Genomic DNA, 19,777 nt, shown 5'->3' on the forward strand with positions numbered 1-19,777 from the left:
GGTCACTTGATTTTTAACAAAGGAGCCAAAACCATCCAATGGAAAAAAAATAGCATTTTCAGCAAATGGTGCTGGTTCAACTGGAGGTCAGCATGTAGAAGAATGCAGATCGATCCATGCTTATCACCCTGTACAAAGCTTAAGTCCAAGTGGATCAAGGACCTCCACATCAAACCAGACACACTCAAACTAATAGAAGAAAAAGTGGGGAAGAATCTTGAACACATGGGCACTGGAAAAAATTTCCTGAACAAAACTCTAAGATCAAGAAATCGACAAATGGGATCTGATAAAACTGCAAAGCTTCTGTAAGGCAAAGGACACTGTGGTTAGGACAAAACGGCAACCAACAGATTGGGAAAAGATCTTTACCAATCCTACAACTGATAGAGGGCTTATCTCCAAATATATAAAGAACTCAAGAAGTTAGACTGCAGGGAGACAAATAACCCTATTAAAAATGGGGTTCAGAGCTAAACAAAGAATTCACAGCTGAGGAATGCCAAATGGCTGAGAAACACCTATAGAAATGTTCAACATCTTTAGTCATAAGGGAAATGCAAATCAAAACAATCCTGAGATTTCACCTCACACCAGTGAGAATGGCTAAGATCAAAAACTCAGGGGACAACAGATGCTGGCGAGGATGTGGAGAAAGAGGAACACTCCTCCATTGTTGGTGGGGTTGCAGACTGGTACAACCATTCTGGAAATCAGTCTGGAGGTTCCTCGGAAAATTGGACATTGAACTACCTGAGGATCCAGCTATACCTCTCTTGGGCATATACCCAAAAGATGCCCCAACATATAACAAAGACACATGCTCCACCATGTTCATAGCAGCCTTATTTATTATAGCCAGAAGCTGGAAAGAACCCAGATGCCCTACAACAGAGGAATGGATATAGAAAATGTGGTACATCTACACAATGGAATATTACTCAGCTATCAAAAACAATGACTTTATGAAATTCATAGGCAAATAGATGGAATTGGAAAATATCATCCTGAGTGAGGTAACCCAATCACAGAAAAACACACATGGTATGAACTCATTGATAAGTGGATATTAGCCCAAATGCTCGAATTACCCCAGATCCATAGAACACATGAAACTCAAGAAGGATGACCAAAATGTGTATGCCTCACTCCTTCTTTAAAAGTGGAACAAGAATACCCTTGGGAGGAAATAAGGAGGCAAAGTTTAGAACAGAGGCAGAAGGAACACCCATTCAGAACCTGCCCCACATGTGGCCCATACAAATACAGCCACATATGGCAAATATATAAGTGAATGCCAGCAGCAAAGCACTGAACCGAGAACAGGACCACCGTTGAAGGAATCAGAGAAAGAACTGAAAGAGCTTGAAGCGGCTGGTGACCCCATATGAACAACAATGCCAAGCAACCAGAGCTTCCAGGGACTAAGCCACTACTCAAAGACTATACATGGACTGACCCTGGGCTCCAACCTCATAGGTAGCAACGAATATCCTAGTAAGAGCACCAGTGGAAGGGGAAGCCCTTGGTCTTGCCAAGACTGAACCCCCAGTGAAAGTGATTGTTGGGGGGAGGGCAGTAATGGGGGGAGGATGAGGGGAACACCCATAGAGAAGGGGAGGGGGAGGGGTTAGGGGGATGTTGGCCCGGAAACAGGGAAAGGGAATAACAATCGATTTGTAAATAAGAAACACTCAAGTGAATAAAGATGAAAAAAAGAAAAAAGAAAAAAAGAAAACCAAGGCACTAAAGTAGAGGTTAACAACTGATCTGTCAGTTATATCTGTTGGGGTTGGGAAATTCAGTTTTCAACAATAAAGTGACACTGGGTATAAAAACCACTCAAGGGCAGGTCCAATGCTAAGGAGTAATTGACCAACAAATAATGGACTATATAGACTCAAATAAAGCAACTGACTTATTCCTTTAAAAAAAAAGTTACCTTGGTCAGGAATGTGGCCTCTGTGAGTGAGTGTTTAAGTGAGTAAGTGTTCACAGTGGATGCGCCATTTCTAAACGTATGTTAAGGGCTTTGGTTCCGTCCTTTCTTTGCTCTGCCATTAAGTTCCTGCCCGATAAACTCAGCCATCTGAACGTTCATTAACCACTAATTTGTTTGCACTCATATCATTCCCAAACTATTTGATGAACATCGCTTTCTACCCTTGAGATCACAATGATACAGGATACCCACCCTGCAAAAAGGTTATGGTCATAGTCAACGCCATCTCCCTAGAGACGGCATTGTGTCCTGCCTTCGCTGTCCTGCCAAGAACATTAGATTTTTCCTCTTACGTCAACGCAAATGCTAGTGAATTGTTTCCCTGTCTCCTCACACTCTGATTCTTACAATCGGTTAATCAGCCATTAAATTCTGTCTATTTGGATTTTTCAAAGACTTGTTTCTACCACAGCAGGTATATGTCTTCTCACAGCTACACTGCCGGGGTTTCCCAACTGATGCCTAATGTGAGAGGCTCGTATTCTCTGTTCATGGAGCTTGTTCACACCTTCTGCTGTCAGATTGTCTTTCCTATGTCACGGACATCGGTGTGCCCCGATCCTTCTCTGCGGTACCTGCTGACCTGCCAAAGAACCAAGCAAATCCTTGAATCTGGGATTCCAGGCCGTCCACAACTTGACCCCAGCTTTCCTTGTCTAAAATTCGTGGTTTTGCTTTTGAGTCACACGTGTGCAGCTACCCAAGGAGGCCCAGAGGAAGGCGCCAGGTCCCCTGGAGTTGGAGTTACCAGAAGGTATGATCCACCTGATGTGGGTGCTGGGATGGAACTCTAGTCCTTTGCAAGGCCAGTCAGAGCTGGCTGAAGCCATCTCGACAGCCCAAGGACTCCTCCCAGTGACAAGCAAGTAACCTCTTAGAAACCCCTTTCTCTGCAAACCTGCTCCTTGCTCTATCTCCTTGTTTTTGAAAACGATAGTTCCTTTCATTCAGTTGCCCTGGCCAAACACCTTAGAGCCAGATTTACCATCTCCCATTTCCACACCTAGGATGTCAGTCAGTTCTGTTGCCTCTGTCTTCAAACATCCCAGGATCTGCCCACTGTTACGCAATAGTTCTCTCCTGGAAGAAGGCCAAAGTGACCGCATGTCTGCTCCGGCCACCCACATCCACAAGTCCTAAGTAACCTTAAGTGAAACATTCCAGGTGTGTGTGTGTGTGTGTGTGTGTGTGTGTGTGTGTGTGTGTGTGTGTGTGTCTGGGGAGATTGGCTCAGCAGTTGAGAGCATTTCCTGCTCTTCCAGAGGGCTGGAGTTCAGTTCCTAGCACCCAAATTGGGTGACTCATCACCTTGCAAGGGATCCTATGGGATCCACTGTCCTATTCTGGTGCACACATGTGGTACATGTGTGCTATATGCATGTGCGTACATGTATGCAGGCACACACAGACACACAGACACACAGACACACACACACACAGACACACACACAGACACACACACACACACATCTTTAAAAGAAAAAGAAAATCAGCCACAGATTCATTAAACCTTAAACCACAGATTCATTTTAGTAGACAAGGGTGAGACTGGATTCCACTCCTCTGTGCTGAGCTGTGCTGGATACAGAATGAAAGACTCAGGTTTCTGTCTTGGACGAATTTGTGGTCTGAGGAGTTCTGGAAGGCAAGCAGCTCATGTTAACACATGTGGGGCAGTGATAGGCGGCTTTCTGGGATGGAGTAAGGAGATGCTTACAGAGAAAGGCTGAGAATGCTGGTTTCTAACACACACCGTAGACACCTAAACGGTTCCTTTGTGATCTCTGTTGGGCTTGGCTCTTTGAAGACGAAGCACAATTCTTCAGACTCCTTTGCAGCTACAGTTCTGCGAATGACCTAACTTTCACAGAGCAGATTCTCCTGGAATCCTTGGAGCAAAGAGGAGAGGGGACCATGCTTGGGGACATGGTTCCCTTTAGCAGCCATGTGGCCCAGGCCCCTATTACAATGCTTTCCTATGAACTCTGCCTACTGTGGGCTTTAGGGTAACCCAGAGGATCTGACATAGGGATATATACCAGTGACAAACCGTGATTATTTAAAGGCACGAGATAGGATTACTTTACCTGGGATTGCTTTGTATGGTACATGTGTGCACAAACACATCAAAAAGGTGGAGGATGTATGCATTGGGAAAGGGTTGTTTCTCACCTCCCTTGTTTCCAGGTCTCTTGCTCTGTTTCCCAAATGCTGACAGAGATATGATATCTCACCATCCTGCTCCTGTTGCCCCACGTCTGCAGTCATGGTAACAAGAAGCATAAGCAGCTCAGGAACCATAAGCTACTATAAACTCTTTCTTTCATAAGTTGCCTTAGTTATGGTCTTTTGTCATAGCAACAAAAAACGGCTAACACAGTGTGTGTGCACATGCTAAAATTATAGAATATATATATACATGTGTATGTAATTATACAATACACATATATACACATATATTGAGATAGAGAGAGAGCACATGTGGTATGTAAGTATGTATAAACTGTAATATATACAGGGAGAGCTGTGTGTCACTTAAGGAAGGTGCTACACCATCAGAATCAGCAGGTGCTTGGAGACACTGATGATTTCCTAGATAGAGCAGAGCCTGTCTAGATAGAATTGAACCTGTGCCCTGCCCCTCTTAGGTCTCTGCCATGACAGACTGTTGCACATTCATAGCTAAGTGGGCAGGCCAAGGCAAAACCACAGCTTTAAATCAGCAATCTCCCTGTGCACAGAGGATGCTACCAGCCTTCCAGGACCTTGCCCCTGAAGAGCGATGCTGACCTAGCCTTTATTCCTCCGTGGGACACTTAGTCTTTCAGTAAGGAGGAGGTGAGGACTGGCGACCCCAGGAAGAGGAGCGGGCTAAAGAGACCCAAACCAGACTCTAAACACTTTTATTTTTACCTAATATCCAGCATGGTTTCTGCAAAAATCACTAGTTAAACACACTTTCTTGGAGATAAGCTACTTAATCCAGACAATTAAAAAAATTCATGTGTACATAAGGAAGGATCCAGTAAACAAAATGAAAAAAAGCAGAAATGAAATTAGAATGAAACCCCAAGTTCTGTATAGTACGTTCCTCCTTCCTCCCTTCAGGCTGACGTTGATGCTCCGTGGAGAACTGTGGGACACGACTCTGGACAGGGCATCACACAGCCAGGAACACACATGGATGGTCTTAGAAGTCCAAGGTCATCCATAGCTCCTCAGCGAGTTTGAGGCCAGTTTGGGATACATGAGACTCTGTCTCAATAGAAACAAAACCAACCAACCAAACCCAACCCAACCCAACCCAGAACACCCACATGACTTGGGGGCTGGTTCTACATTCCAGACAGGGCACTGGGGCTAAGCACTTGTCTGTGTTGTTGAGGTTTCTGGGAAAATGCAGATTCAGGATATCAGAGGTTGCTACTGTCAGTTCTTAGACCGCACGTGGTCTAAAAATAGGTGCTATCGTGGTCTGAGTTGTTCAGCTGCATGTATTCCAAAAAGCCTTTCTTGTAGCTGGCCACCCGAGTGGGCCTCCGGCTCTTCACGCCCGAGGCCTGTCTTTTCTGTAAGGCACTAACGATCATGTCTGAGAACTCAGTTTGCAGACGCTGTTGGTTCTCCCTGGAAAGTGGGTGGGAGAGAACAACGGAACCAGTCAGCAATCCACAAGGAATGTGCCTTAGCCCCACAGGGTTCATTTCACCACTACCCAGCGGATGCCTATTCTGTGCTACACACAGGAAATCCAGGAGTACAAAACCACCATTGCCTTTGATGAGTCCAGAGAACTCTTCCCCTGCTATATGTCCATGTGCAAGATACATCGCACACAGGAAATGGATCTTTCTCTTTCGAAGTGAAACATAGTGCTAGAACTGGGGGACATGGTAGAAGAACGAGAGACCAAGCAAGAGGAGATCAGGACTCTACCACGAAGTCCTGAAAATACATGAGTTCCCCACACAGCTATGCATGCAGACATTGGAGAGTGCTCAGGTTGGAAGGAGGTTTCCAAAGTTTAAAACAGATCAGGGCGGTCCTAGTTTGAATCCAGGCTTCCCGGGTTGACCCCACAACTCCGATAGTTTGCCTTCTCTGCACGACAGAGTCTCTCCTCAAGCAACAGCCATTGCAACAGCTGCAGGACCGAGGCCAGGAGACTAGCTAATGGAAGACAACCTGGGTCACCTTCAGGACTGAAGCCTGCTAGGTGGATATGAAATCTTTCTCCTACGGCAGGGAGAATGCAGACTCTAAGTTAAGACCTAGAACCATGGTTTAAGGCAAGACTGGTGCTGCCCTCTCTCAGCAGACAGGAGGGAGGAGCAGGGGCAGGAGCGCTGAGAGCATCACTTCCAATGTCTTCTACTCTTGTTGCTTGCTTGCTTGTTTGTCGTGTATGGGTGCTTTGCCTGTGTGTGTGTCTTGCACCAATGTGTGCCTGGTACCCAGGTGGCTAGAAGAGGGCCAGATCTCCTGGAACGGGAGTTACAGATGGTTGTTATCTGCCATGAGCATCCTGGGAATCAAACCTGGGTCTGTAGGACTCAGGTCTTATGAAAGAGCAGCTAGTGCTCTTACCTCTGAGCCATCTCTCCAGCTCCATGCTCTGTCCTTGTAAGAACAAAGCAGGCATGAAGTGACGTCCAAGCTGCTCTTGCTCTCCCAGGCAAGCCAGGAACACAGCCCCAGCTTTCCCGATGCTTCATGAACAGCATTTAACCAGCTTATTAGTAAGAGCAAGATTGTGGGGCCTTCTAAAAAGATGGGTAGAAGAGGTGTTTTTAATTGCTTTTGTTTCTGTGTGTTTCTGTGTGTGTATGCAGGGACAGAACATGTGGGTGGGTCCCTGTGGAAGCCAGAAAGAAAATATCAGATCCCTGGGACCTGGAGTCGCAGGTTATTGTAACATGATGTGGGTGCTGGGAAACTCCTCAGATTCTCTGGAGGAGCAGCAAGTGTTTGTATCTACTGAGCCTTCTCTCCAGCCCCAAGATTTATTTTATTTTTATTATGTGTGGATGGAGGTGTTGTGCGTGTGTGTGTGTGTGTGTGTGTGTGTGTGTGTGTGTGTGTAAGAGGAATGTACATGCAATAACCACAGAGTCCAGAAGAGGGCGCCATATCCCTCTTCTACAGTTAACAGACTCCGTGTGATGGGAACGGAGCTCAGGTCCTCTCATCACTGAGCTCTCTCCAGCCCCTTCCCCCACCTGTTTTTGAGACAACGTCTATGTGCTAGGCTGGCCCTCAAACTCACAGAGATGTACTTGACTGAGTGCTGGGATCAAAAGTATGTGCCACCACACCCCGCAAATCAAGTACATCTTAGTGGTTAACTGGGTGAGGATGCTGGTTTAAAGTGTTATAAAGCCAGCATTTGGGAGACTGACCGAGACAGGGAGATTGAGGGGTGGAGGACTGTCCGGACTATGACTGTATCTCTCTCTCTCTCTCTCTCTCTCTCTCTCTCTCTCTCTCTCTCTCTCCACCCCCACACCCACCGTGTGTGTGTGTGTGTGTGTGTGTGTGTGTACGTATCTGTGTTTGTGTCTGTGTGTGTACATGTGTGTGCGTGTGTGCATGTGCGTGTCTGTGTGTGTACATGTGTGTGTGCATGTGTGTGTGCGTGTGTGCATGTGCGTGTTTGTGTGTGTGTACATGTGTGTGTGCGTATGTGTGTGCGCGCGTGTGTACATAATCACATATGTATGTACTTTAACCTATCAGTCTATTATCTTGTAACTACGTAGTTGGGTCAACTAAAAACTCACCCCTAGGAGGGTAGGAGGAAAAGGAGCCAAAAACAAAATAAAGCCCATATCAATGAAATAGGAACAAAAGTCTCCTCCAGTTCCAGAGCATTCCCTTCCCCTTTCCCAGGGGGAGCCTCCCTGAGACAGTGTATCAAGAGCACGGAGGTTTGACTTCACTGAGAACACACGTCAGACCTATGAACCAGCGAGTGTCACCGTTCCAGAACAGCAGAGGCTGTGCGCTTCCTGTGTCGAGAGTCTTAGGACAATACAGGCACCACGGACACTTCAGCTCAGCAGTGGGGGAAAGTCTGATCCACTCTAGACTTTCTCCTGTTTAGTTCTCAGCTCACCTCACATGTCACTGCTGCTCTCGGGCACTTGTCACCTTGAGTACCTCTGAGTAGCTTATGTGTGAGATCTTCTGGCCCCTCTCCCTCCCTGCCACCTAGAGGCTTACACTGTTGGTGGGGTTGGCAGGTTGTACTCTTGGTCCTTCATCCCAGTCAGCCAGTATGTGGTCTCGGTCCCTCTTCCCTAGTGACACAAAAGACAAAGCTTCCATGAGATCAGTGAGTGCTGTTCTCACCTGCTGTCCCCTCATTGATCTGTTCCAAGAGGCACCCAACCCCCACACTGCCTATCAGTCCCTCTTTCAAACACACATATCCACAAAGTTTAGAAAAAATTTTTAAGAAGCCCCCCGCCAGGCTGGATTTTTTACTTTTTGTTTACCCTCTCTTCTGTTGTCTAAACATTAATTAATAATTAGTCAATCTGTTCATTAACTTTGAGACACGGTCCCACGCTATGATGCAGGCAGGACTGGAGTTCATCATGTGACCCAGGTTGCCACAAACTCACAGCAATTCTCCTGGCTTGGATGCTGAGTGCCAGGATTCCAGGCATGAGCCATGAGGCTCACCAAGACAGGCTGTTTTCAAAATAAAGCTTGCTTCCTTCCCCAGAAGGTATTTCAGATCACAGCATAGCAACAGTTTAAGAACCCTGCCTTATGAAGGAAGAAATTCAAGCCTGGGGAGGTAGCTTTTTTGGAAAATGCTTGCTGTGAGAGTGAGGGGAGGGAGGCTGAGTTCGATCGCCAGCACCCAGTGCAAATCTGGGTGCAGCAGCATGTCTGTAAGCAGGACAGGAAGCTGGGACAGGAGGATCTCCGGAGCTCCTGACCAGCCAGTGCAAACCAGTGAGCTGCAGGGTTAGTGGGACCCTGCCTCAGAACGATGAGGACAGCAAGACAGCTCATGGGTCAGAGCCACGAAAGCCTGACAGCCTGAGTTTGATCCCTGGACAGAAAGGTGGTGGGCAGTAAGGACCATCCCTCTCCAGCCCTGTGTTTTTTTAACCTTTCGAAACAAAGTTTTGAGACAAAATTGTTGCCACAGCTTCATTATGCATTGTGTAATTATAAATGCACGTGACATAAGCAGCCCCCCCCAAGTGACATTCGTTTTGCTCATAGTGGATGGGGGTGGGGGTTATGTAACGAATGGAAATGTAAAAGATATTTTACTTTTGCTAAGGTTTTATCTGGGGAGATCAGATGTATATAGATTAAATGAGCCACCTCTCCAGCCTGGTAGCAATGTTCTGTGGCCTGCTAGCCCCAGCACTGAACAGCTAAAGGGCCTGTGGGAGTACAGGGTGGTTCTGAGTTCCCACGGGCAGAGGTTCTTTCTCTAGGGATGGTGGAGGTCACTGCAGGTGGGGCAGAAGAGGATTCCTTAGCTTCATCTTTTCTGAGGTCCTCAGTGGAGGGTTTCATGTGGCCGACATGTGTCTGAGTGCATGCCTACACACGTCTGCAGCATCCCTACCTTTAAGTACGTTTCTCCCCTCACTTCGTACAGGAACTGGCAATCCGTTCTCCTCAGGATGGCAATGGTGGAGCTGCTCATGTGAATCCTTAAGGCTGGAGACACAAACCAGATCAGTGAAAACCTCCCCATGCTGAAATACGATATGGATACATTTGTATCTCTCTGACTCCAGACCTCAACAACACCCTAAGGAACTTCTGTCCATGGGGAGAAACATATACAATGTATACAGCCGTTGTAGTAAATGGACTTTTAAAACCAGTGTCAGTGGATGAGAAAATGCTGCCCGTGTGGGAAGACTGGTCTGGCACTGGTTTTTTAGGGCCCTGAATGTTGGCACACTCCAAGTTTTGTCCACCTAATCTCATTCCAACTCCGAGTGGGACCCTTTGGACCTGGCTTTGGATGGAGCGTTTGGCCCTGAGACTGGGGCATTTGGTGCTGAGGCTGGGGCGGGGCCTTGGCTGAGTGGATCAGTATATAGTTAAGGTGCTGTGGGCAAGGAGAAGATTTGGGCTCTGAGTCTTCTCAGGCTTTCCTCCTCCACGGCACCATATCCTCCTGAAAAAACAGTTGATCAGTTCCTACCTAACGGCTCATTGCTGGATGCCCAGCAACCACACCACAAGCCATGACGGTGATCAGAACAGAGGACACCCGCCATGGATCGGAGGACTGTTGAGCGCTTGATGCTGTACCGACCCAGTCCTGTCCTGAAACCCTCCTAACGTGGTTGATGTCTCATCCTCGGTTTATGCATTCACCTTTCCGGGGTCTTGAATGATAGGGTGGCTTCCCCCAACCTATGCAGAGGACGTGAGCACAGTTTTGATTTTAGCCTAAGCTGCTTGAGTCACCTTTATCCTATCCACGACACTTTGACTTTGTGGCACATAATTCTTAGATCATATCAGTCTGACTACCCAAATCTTGCTGTGGGTCCCGTGTTTGTCAGTGTTTTAAACTTCATCTACCGTTGCCTTTCTTCCCTCTCCTACATATTTTTATTAGTATTATCACCATCACCAATTAATTGGTTGTCTATTGCATGCAGTACACGGTGCCTCGATTTTGCCGGGCACATGCCTTTGCCACAGGTCGAAGACTGATTCAATCTGAAGAAAAGCCCGAAAACTTGTCCCTTAACAAATTCCTAGATATGGGCTGGAGAGATGGCTGAGTGGTTAAGAGCACTGACTGCTCTTCCAGAGGTCCTGAGTTCAATTCCCAGCAACCACATGGTGGCTCACAACCATCTGTAATGGGATCGGATGCCCTCTTCTGGTGTGTCCGAAAGACAGCTACATTGTACTTATATATACTAAATAAATCTTTTTTAAAAAAAAATTAAACAAATTCCTAGATACTGTCTCTCCTTAAATCCGCTTCTAGAAAGCCCAAGTATACAGGAAAGCGGAATCTGAGCTAGATGTCTGACCCATATCTTTCCCATTGGATAACACGGTTTACGTAGATATATGTATATCTTTCCCATTGGATAACACGGTTTACGTAGATATATGTTAAGTTCATGACTATTCCATCTAGGACGTATCCGGTTTCATTGCACGTGGGCCCCAAATCCACAAACAGTCTAACACAGAAGGAAAAAAAGACTAAAACAATCAGTATACACAGCAAAATTAAACATGGTGTGTTAACACAGGCTCAAGTCTAGGTCGCGTGAGAGGTCCTCCTGCCTCTCTCTGACACTGTCTCCACACTGTGCAGGGAGCTCTACAAGTGCTCAGCTGGAAGAGAGAATCTCTGTTCCCTAAGGAAACCAGCAAGCCCCCTTCTTACGAAGGCCGGTGGACTCCATCCTGGAGGCAGTGTTGACAGTGTCTCCAAACAGGCAATAACGAGGCATCTTGATCCCCACCACACCAGCAGCACAGGGGCCTGGAAGAAAGGAAGAGGAGGCAGCGTTGTACAATGCAGTTGAGACAGGAGGGCCTTACTCACGGTCACAAGGCTGAATTCTTCAAGGCACAGAGACTTGGCTGCACATCATGTGATTGCTTTAGTGAACGACTAGAACCTCTAGATTTTTTTTTTTATAGCTAGGAACACTTCTATTTTTACTAAACAAGAAGGCATTCAGAGGTCCAGGTCACAAAATGCCAACATTGGAAAATCCAGGGCTCTCCAGATGGGCTCAGGTGACCCCATAGCCTGTCTGCTGTGTCAAAGCCCACGATCCTAAATTCTGGATTGCTAGAAGGAACCACAGATCAAAGACGCAACTGCCCATGCTTGCCTGTGTTAGTTTTGTGGTGCTATTTTTGGGATTGGAGGCATATACTAGAATACTTGGAAGAAAAGCACGTGGCCGGATCTTCCATTAGCACCGTGGCCATGCCGATGCTGCTGGATTTGGTCTGTGGCGCAAGGATGTTTCAATACGCAGAACAGATGCCAAGACAAGAGTGTGTATTCTGGAAACATGTGTGGGTATCGTGGACACCTGCTCCTTCAGCATAAGCAGGCATCGTATTGATCAGAGCTGCTGCTGCTTCCCCGAAGGATCCTCAGACCCTCATCTGAGATCCCAGCCCCTCATTCTCTTCTGCGTCCTGTCATCAGCTGTGACTGGTCCAGTTGGGCGTGGTCATCTCTAGGGAGAGCTATAGTATATACAAGTCCAACTGAAGCAGGAACGCTATCCATGTAGCTGTGGGGAGTCGTCGTCCTTGGGACCTTTGAGTTACTCAAGGTCACTCAAACTCTTCTAAGTAAACCCAGCAAACAGCTCCCTGACCCGCCAGACCAGACTTTTTTTTTCGGAGCTGGGGACCGAACCCAGGGCCTTGCGCTTTCTAGGTAAGCGCTCTACCACTGAGCTAAATCCCCAGCCCCCAGACCAGACTTTTATTCTCTCAATGGTGCCCTGTTGGATAGGTGTCCTGTGGATGGCGTTCACATCTCTTCAGAAAAAGTTTCTGCAAGCATTGGAAAGAACTCTCCTTGCATCGGGGTTTGCAGGGACAACCGGATGCAGAGGGAGACATTAATACAGAAACTGAAGACTGTATGAATACGGAAACTTCTAGCTACAGGGAGCTACTAGCTTTCTGACTGGCTCTTTTTCTTTTCTTCCATTTCTGGATTCCCTTTTTTGTTTGTTTTGGAGACAATGTCTCACTATGTAGCCCTGGCTATCTTGGAGCTCACTATGTACACCAGGGTCGCTCAGACTTACAGAGATCACTTGCCTCCGTCTCCTGAGTGCTGAGATTATGTTTCAGTATGCACAGCTCTCATAGAGGACCCGATAGGGTTCTAAGCCCTAAGTTCGGCTGCTTATAACTGCCCGTGACTGGCTCCAGAGGGCCTGACACCTGCTTCTAGCAACCGTAGGCACCTGCAGTCACGGTGCATACCTGGACACACATACACACGTGCAAATGATGGTGGTGGTGGTGGTGGTGATGATAATAAACCCTAAGGGGTTCCTTTATACATTTGTCCTAACGATGAAGATTAAAATAGACCCAAAACAGTTCAAAACACTAGATTTCACACGAGTCTTAAACTCGTTATTGGATTTGATACGAAACAGACAAATAACGCTAACAAGCACACAGAAGAGATTGATTAGAGGAGACGTGTGCTTGCATGTGTGTTTGCATGTGTGCTTGCATGTGTGTATGTGTGTATGTGTGTGAGTGTGTGAGAAAGGCAAGATGATGTATCGTGCAAAGTGTTAGTGAGGATGACTTAAATTCCCACCTTATATATTCATTGTGCATAGTATTGTGTTACAAAAAGATGCCCTTCCCGTACGTGTTCACCGCTCATACATACCCCGCCCCACCCTCCTAGCTTCCCCTTCCTCCTCTTCCCTGTCCTATAGTCCCCTTTGCTCCCCTAGACAGTTTTCCTTCTCTCATGTTATATAAATGTACACAGTTTTACACAGGTATCTAAAAATCTAGGGAGCATGTAAGAAAAAACGTGGCCTTTGGTTTTTGAAACTAGCTACATTGGCTTAGTTAATATGACTATGTCCGGTTGTATCTATTTTTCTGCAAACATGGTAACTTCCTTTTCCTTTTTGGCTGGCAAACATTCTCTCGTGTATACGTGCCACATGATTTTTGTTGTTGTTCTGCTGTGGGACACCTAGGCTGGTTATGAGTTCCAACCACATGTTTCTCTAAGACCAACAACCTATCTTCTCAGGTCTGTGTGTGCAAAGCTGGTAGTTGAGGTCTGAGGCTGCTCACTACCTTGTATCTCTACGGAATACACGACAACTTAACTTGCTACCTAAACTACAAGCTTAATTTAGAAATATGTGTCACTGTCCTCAAGTTCCAGCTCCGAGTCATAGGCTGATGCCTGATCATATCACGCAGCAGATACATAGAACTTTAACCAATCGGGTGCTCAGATATTGGGATCATAGAGCTGTAGGGCACGTGGGACCATGCTACCAGACAGGCATTAGAACTATTGAGGGAATCTCAAGGGGTTTATAAACAGCAGGAGTGGAGCCATTCCCTACCTATCTCTGTCCCTGCTCTGGAACACATAACCAGGGCAGCCCACTGAGAGGACCATGGTCACTCAGTCGCATAGCATAACACCCGAAGTTCTTTGTCCTGATGAGGTATCTAGAAAACTTTGAGCCTTCAGCCAACAACCCTCCCTTCCTGGAACCCCCAAGAGGTATATAATCCCTGGTTCACCCTGAATAAAGTGTATACATTCACACCCACCACCAAATAAAGCAATGTGAACAAGTGACTATCGTCTCAGAGATCGGCTTCATTAATGACTGCCATGGGAAAGGCACCTTAAAGAGCCTCACCTAAAACTCCCAAGGAAGGCTTTCTTTCCTTCAGCCCGCCCCTTTGGTACTCTCTGCCCTCACTCCTAACTGGGCTGGATCCTGCTCATCCTGGGTTCCACCCTCGCCTTCCTGCCTGGCATGCAGATGCCCCGAGGGTAAACATTATGGTGGATCCTGGTTCTTGGCTTCTCCTCCTGGTAGTATACTGGCAGCACCTGGGTACCCATTGAAGAGACCAGGAACCACCTCATTCTGGACATTGCTCTGCCTCCTCCCAGCAGTGTGCTGGTGGCCAGGCACCTCCCTCCCAACCTCCACCGTCCACCTTCTATCCTCGGAGAGGCAGAAGACAGTATGTCATAAAGCTTTAACCAATCAGATGCTTTCTGTCTCTCGCCTCTGTGCTCGATTCCCCTCCGTCCCCGCCCTCCCTTCCTCTCCTCCCCCCTCCCCCCAATCTGCTTCTGACTTGGCCTTCTGTTTTCTGTCTGTAGATGCTACCTGTCCACAGTGCCCGCTGGAGTACTTCAGTTCCAAAGGACACACTTTGTACATCGTTCTTTCTTACATAAATCTCGTTCATTTAGCTTGGAGTTTTCCTCTCAATGGGGCTGTTAGACTTCCATGATCTTCTAAGTGACCCGTGTGCTATAGCACTACAGGGGGAGCAGGTATAAGTGTTAGAGACATCTGACCTATTGTTTCTCCTCGGAATCACACATTTTTCGATATTGTTTTTCCTTCTTAAGATTGTATGTTTCATTACATGTACGTGTCCATCTGTCTGTGGGTAGGTGCGTGAGTGGAGTTGCTGGAGGAGAGCAGAAGAGCATCGTTGTCTCCTGGAGCCGGAGTCCCAGGTGTTGTGAGCTGCCCGTCAGGGGTTCCCAGAACTAAACTCGGGTCCCCTACAAGGGTGCTACACTGTTTTGACCATTGAGCCATCTCTCCTGCCCCAACATGATAACATTTTGATGGAGCATGAACAGGAGTTGGGACTGTGTATGGGAAGGTAATAGTGAGACAGTAGAATGATGATTTAAGGGCAGTCCAGAACACCTTGCTTTCCTGTGTGGTCAGTGTTTTACTAGCCTGGAATGCGTATGCTGTTTACGATGTTGCTTCAGGTGTAATCGAGGGACTGGGTCTAAATGTGCCCGGATGTATAATGGACTCCACGTTTGGCACACAGGTTAGGAGTAAGTTTTACATGAAAAACTTTGCCCTTGTGTGTTCTGCTCTGAGCGGCCCCCTCTTGCTAGGATGTCCAGCTCCTTACCAGAATGAACCCCAATGCGAATCCACACGGGGAGGCCGGGGAGATGCTCCAGCTCAAAGGTCCCCATGAAGCTGAGGATGTCCAAGGCCATCTTGGAAATGTCCACTGCATGCCGGTTGCCGTTTCTCATAGGCAGGCCGCTGGCCACCACGTAGGCATCGCCGATGGTTTCTACCTGTGGAAACACGTTCTCATCAGCGGCTCTGCCCCACGGGAGACAGAATTGAACAGAACCCTTCACTGAATGCACGTACAAGAAAGGGTTGGGGGCTCAGTATGAGCTCAGTCCTCGTCACTTCATCCAGGGCCTGTCCTACGCCAACAGTAACCTGTTTATGGGGCTGGGCGCATGGCTCTGTGATTGAGGACACCTCCTGCTCTGGCAGAAGACCAGGTGCACTGTCACACTCACTCAGTGATTCACACCCATTCACAGTTTCAGGGGGGGGACCAGAGGTCCCTGTGGGCACCTGGATGTAAGTGGTGCAGGCAAGGAGGCACACACATGCTCATACATTTATCAATAAAAATCAAAACTAAATAAATAACCTGGCTGATCCTATGTAATTTTAGTAATATACCAGATTACCAGAGTAAACTTTAGTGATTATCGTTTTCAACATAGTATTTTGCCAAGAGTAATTATATGTTCCTTCCAGAATAAAGCATTTTTTACAGCCTTGTGCAGCGTTTACTGTAACTCCACTGTCTGCACCTCCTTTACGGTTGGCTTAGATGCAGTCCTTTGCTTGTATGGGATTTGAAACTGTCATCCGAAATTTATCTGGGCTGTAATTTGTTCTCTCTGGGCCGCTTCTTAGCGTTTATTTTGACCTTTAAAAATTCTTCTACACCTCTTCTGTTTCACCTTGGCTTCAACCACCACTTAGTGATTTATTTGTTTCTTATTGATTTTATTACTTTTTACTTATATGAGCACACTGTCACTGTCTTCAGACACACCAGAAGAGGGCACCAGATCTCATTACAGATGGTTCTGAGCCACCATGCAGTTGCTGGGAATTGAACTCAGGATCCCTGGAAGAGCAGCCAGTTCTCTTAACCACTGAGCCATCTCTCCAGCCCCCTGTTTATTTATTTTTTATGTGCACGTTTGTGTGTGCCTGTGTGTGGGGTTGTGCACATAAGCGCAGGTGCCTGCGGAAACCAGGAGAGGATGACATATGCCTTGGAGCTAGGGTTACAGGCAGTTCTGAGCCTCCATGACTTGGGTGCCAGAACTGAACTCAGGTAGAGTAAGAAGTGTTCGTAACGGGCCTCTTGTTATAGCTGAAGAGGGAAGGACAGGAGTTAGAATGGGCAACTGTGTCAGGCTCTGGTGGCTTTGGGCCACGCAACTGTCGCAGCCCGAGGGTTGAAGCAGGTACCTTGTAGACGTCGTGGTGATCCACAATCTGGTCAAAACTCTTGTAGATGTCATTCAGCATGTCCACCACCTCCATGGGCGTGCTGTACTTGCAGATGGTCGTGAAACCGACAATGTCACTGAAATAGATTGTGACTTCTTCGTACAGCTCTGGCTCCACGATGCCTTTCTCCTTCAGGGACTTTACCACCAGCCTAGATGAGGGAGGGGGAAATGACCTTTAACCTCTGTGGAGTTTCCTCACCTTGCAGTTTAGACTGTAGCAACTGTCAACAGGATCGAAAAATGTGAGATTTCTAATGAATTCCAGCAAGTGTCCCAGAAGCAAAACCAACAGATTTCCTATGTTATGTGCATGACTCCTGTGTGTGTGTGTGTGTGTGTGTGTGTGTTTGTGTGTGTGTGTGTGTGTGTTTGAATTTGGATACATATTAGCATTTTCAACCTTAACTTAGATTAGTCATGTTCATAAACTCACAATCCTATCACCTATATAACTCTAATGCCGGTACACGTTCATTGATAATCTCTCCATCGATAATCCATTTGGAACAAGCATAGCGCCATATTCAGAAACCTCAATGTCAAGTGTGCCACTGATGTAAGAAATTGACCCTGAGGCTATGAGCACTGCCTTTCTCACCAAAGCCAACAGTTCTGCCTTCTTCGATGGCATTATTTAATATCACGCCAAAAAATGATGCATTCCACATTGATTTTAATACACTTAAGTCAGATGTTAATGAATATTTTGAGCTAGATGCGGGTCCTTCAAAGAGCAAAGTCAACCACTCCATAAGTAAGTTGTGACTACAGCGAAAGATGCCAAGGAGGAGCCGCTGAGAAAACCTCGATAAAGGGATGGAACTCCCCAGAGCAAGTTTACCTGAGCCGACTGGGACTTCCTTTAGGGGACAAGGTACCTTCACCATGGAGGAAGGGTCCAGGGGACTGACTGGGGCTGGGGACTCTCTGCTGCTCTTGGGGTCATTTTGAAGGGAGCCAGAGCAGAAACATGACTCAGAACCTGGACCCTGGGGGTGCGACAGCAGACCATGAGAACAAAGCCCTCGTTTTATTTTATTTCATACGAGTGTTTGCTCGAATGCGTGTATGTGTACTGCAAGTGTGCCTGGTACCTGCAGAGGCCAGAAGAGGGGGCCCTTGAGACTGGAGCTAGAGATGGCTGTGAGCTACCGTGTGGGTGCTGGGAACTCAGGTCCTTTGCAAGAGCAGCAAATGCTCCTAACTGCTGAGCCATCTCTCCAGCCCCCGAATCCTTCATTTTTATATAGATAAGAAAATGAAGGGCTGAAAAGGAAGTGGAGATTTCCTGTGACCCCATAGCCTGCTGAGGACAGAGATGTTACAGAACCGAGCCACGCCTGCCCACCCTGTGCACCGTGAGCCGTCTGCAAGCCCAGGCATGGTCAGGGAGATGGAGAAGATTTGAAGGGGTACAGACAATTGCAGAATCTATGGGGATCTTCCAGAAAGGCCATGGCCTATCAGCCACAGGGGCCGGAACTCACTGTGAGGAAAGTCTTTTCCAGTGTAGTAACAAAATGTATTGCCCTTTGCAAAATCACCCTTGATGCATCTGGCTGCGCTGTGTGTAAATGACACACTGTGTGTAACATGCGGAGTGTTGTGGGGGCTACAAAAACATAATGATTACATTGAAATGTCTCCCAGTCTGCGCTTTTTATGTTAGTGTGGAAGAAAGCAAGGGAACTTGAAAACCCTGTACTCCTCAGAAAACTTAGTGTTTACAGTTAAGAGAAAGAAAGAGAACTTCGGGTGGCGAGTATTGGGTTGCTGCTGTTACAGAATTCAAATATAAATTAGATGTCTTGGTTTTTTCACAAGAGGAAAACCCATTTACGTTTTCCTAGCCTCCCAGGTACTGTTCAGTAAATGCTGAAATGGCGTGGTTCCCACGCGCTGGTCAGCATTGCTGTACAGGCTGCTTTCAGGTCCTTCTGGACAGCGGCCACTTAATGAAAACGTGAAGTTTTCTCTAAGGATAAAATACATTTTCCAGAGTTATAATAAAGTGTGGCTTCAACCACCGAGCAAAATTGTTTGCCACTGGGGCAGGAGAGAGGGTTCAGTCATTAAGAATTCTTGCTGCTTTTTCCAGAGGACCTGAATTTCATCCCCAGATCCCATATCAGGAAGCTCACATAGAGCTCTAAGTCTGCAGATCTGATGGCGGGCACTGGCCTGCATGGGCGATGTATACAGGCATGTTTGCTCATACACACACACACACACACACACACACACACACACACACACACACAGAGAGAGAGAGAGAGAGAGAGAGAGAGAGAGAGAGAGAGAGAGAGAGAAATCTTTCTAAAAGTTGCCATCTAGTGGTCAAAGTGGCATGATGAACAAGCTTGAGAGAACTTGACTTGTGGAGGTAGCTATTCCAACCCACTGACATGACACTGTTGTCTAAAACCTCCAATGGTGAAACCCTGGGACAACCATTGAGCATTCACGGCATTGTTTGTCAACAGGGCCGTACTGTCCAGGCAAAGAATTCTGCACAATACAGAGAGTTTATGTGGCTCAGACAACACACGCCCTCTCTGACATAGAGCGGGCAGCTGTAGTGTCGGTCCAGAAGGCTCTCCCAGTTGGTGCGTGTGAGTCGGAAGGTTCATGGTCTGGATTAGGCTTTTCCTAGTCCCGGGGACTGA

General features: G+C 47.0%; 1 protein-coding gene across 1 annotated transcript in view; it reads right to left on the reverse strand.

Annotated features, from left to right (window-relative positions):
• Window positions 1–4,908: 4,908 nt before the first annotated feature.
• Window positions 4,909–19,777, reverse strand: part of Gucy2c (guanylate cyclase 2C) — an 80,603-nt gene continuing 65,734 nt past the window's right edge. Inside the window, exons 22-27 of the mRNA NM_013170.1 lie at window positions 17,068–17,260; window positions 15,680–15,854; window positions 11,406–11,504; window positions 9,600–9,694; window positions 8,225–8,301; window positions 4,909–5,629 (exon numbers count right to left, since the gene is read on the reverse strand). Coding sequence (NP_037302.1) covers window positions 5,455–5,629; window positions 8,225–8,301; window positions 9,600–9,694; window positions 11,406–11,504; window positions 15,680–15,854; window positions 17,068–17,260 — 814 coding nt within the window. The 3' untranslated portion in view covers window positions 4,909–5,454. The remainder of the gene's footprint in view (window positions 5,630–8,224; window positions 8,302–9,599; window positions 9,695–11,405; window positions 11,505–15,679; window positions 15,855–17,067; window positions 17,261–19,777) is intronic.

Source organism: Rattus norvegicus, chromosome 4, assembly GCF_021556685.1.
Source record: "Rattus norvegicus strain SHRSP/BbbUtx chromosome 4, alternate assembly SHRSP_T2T, whole genome shotgun sequence".
NCBI lineage: Eukaryota > Metazoa > Chordata > Mammalia > Rodentia > Muridae > Rattus > Rattus norvegicus.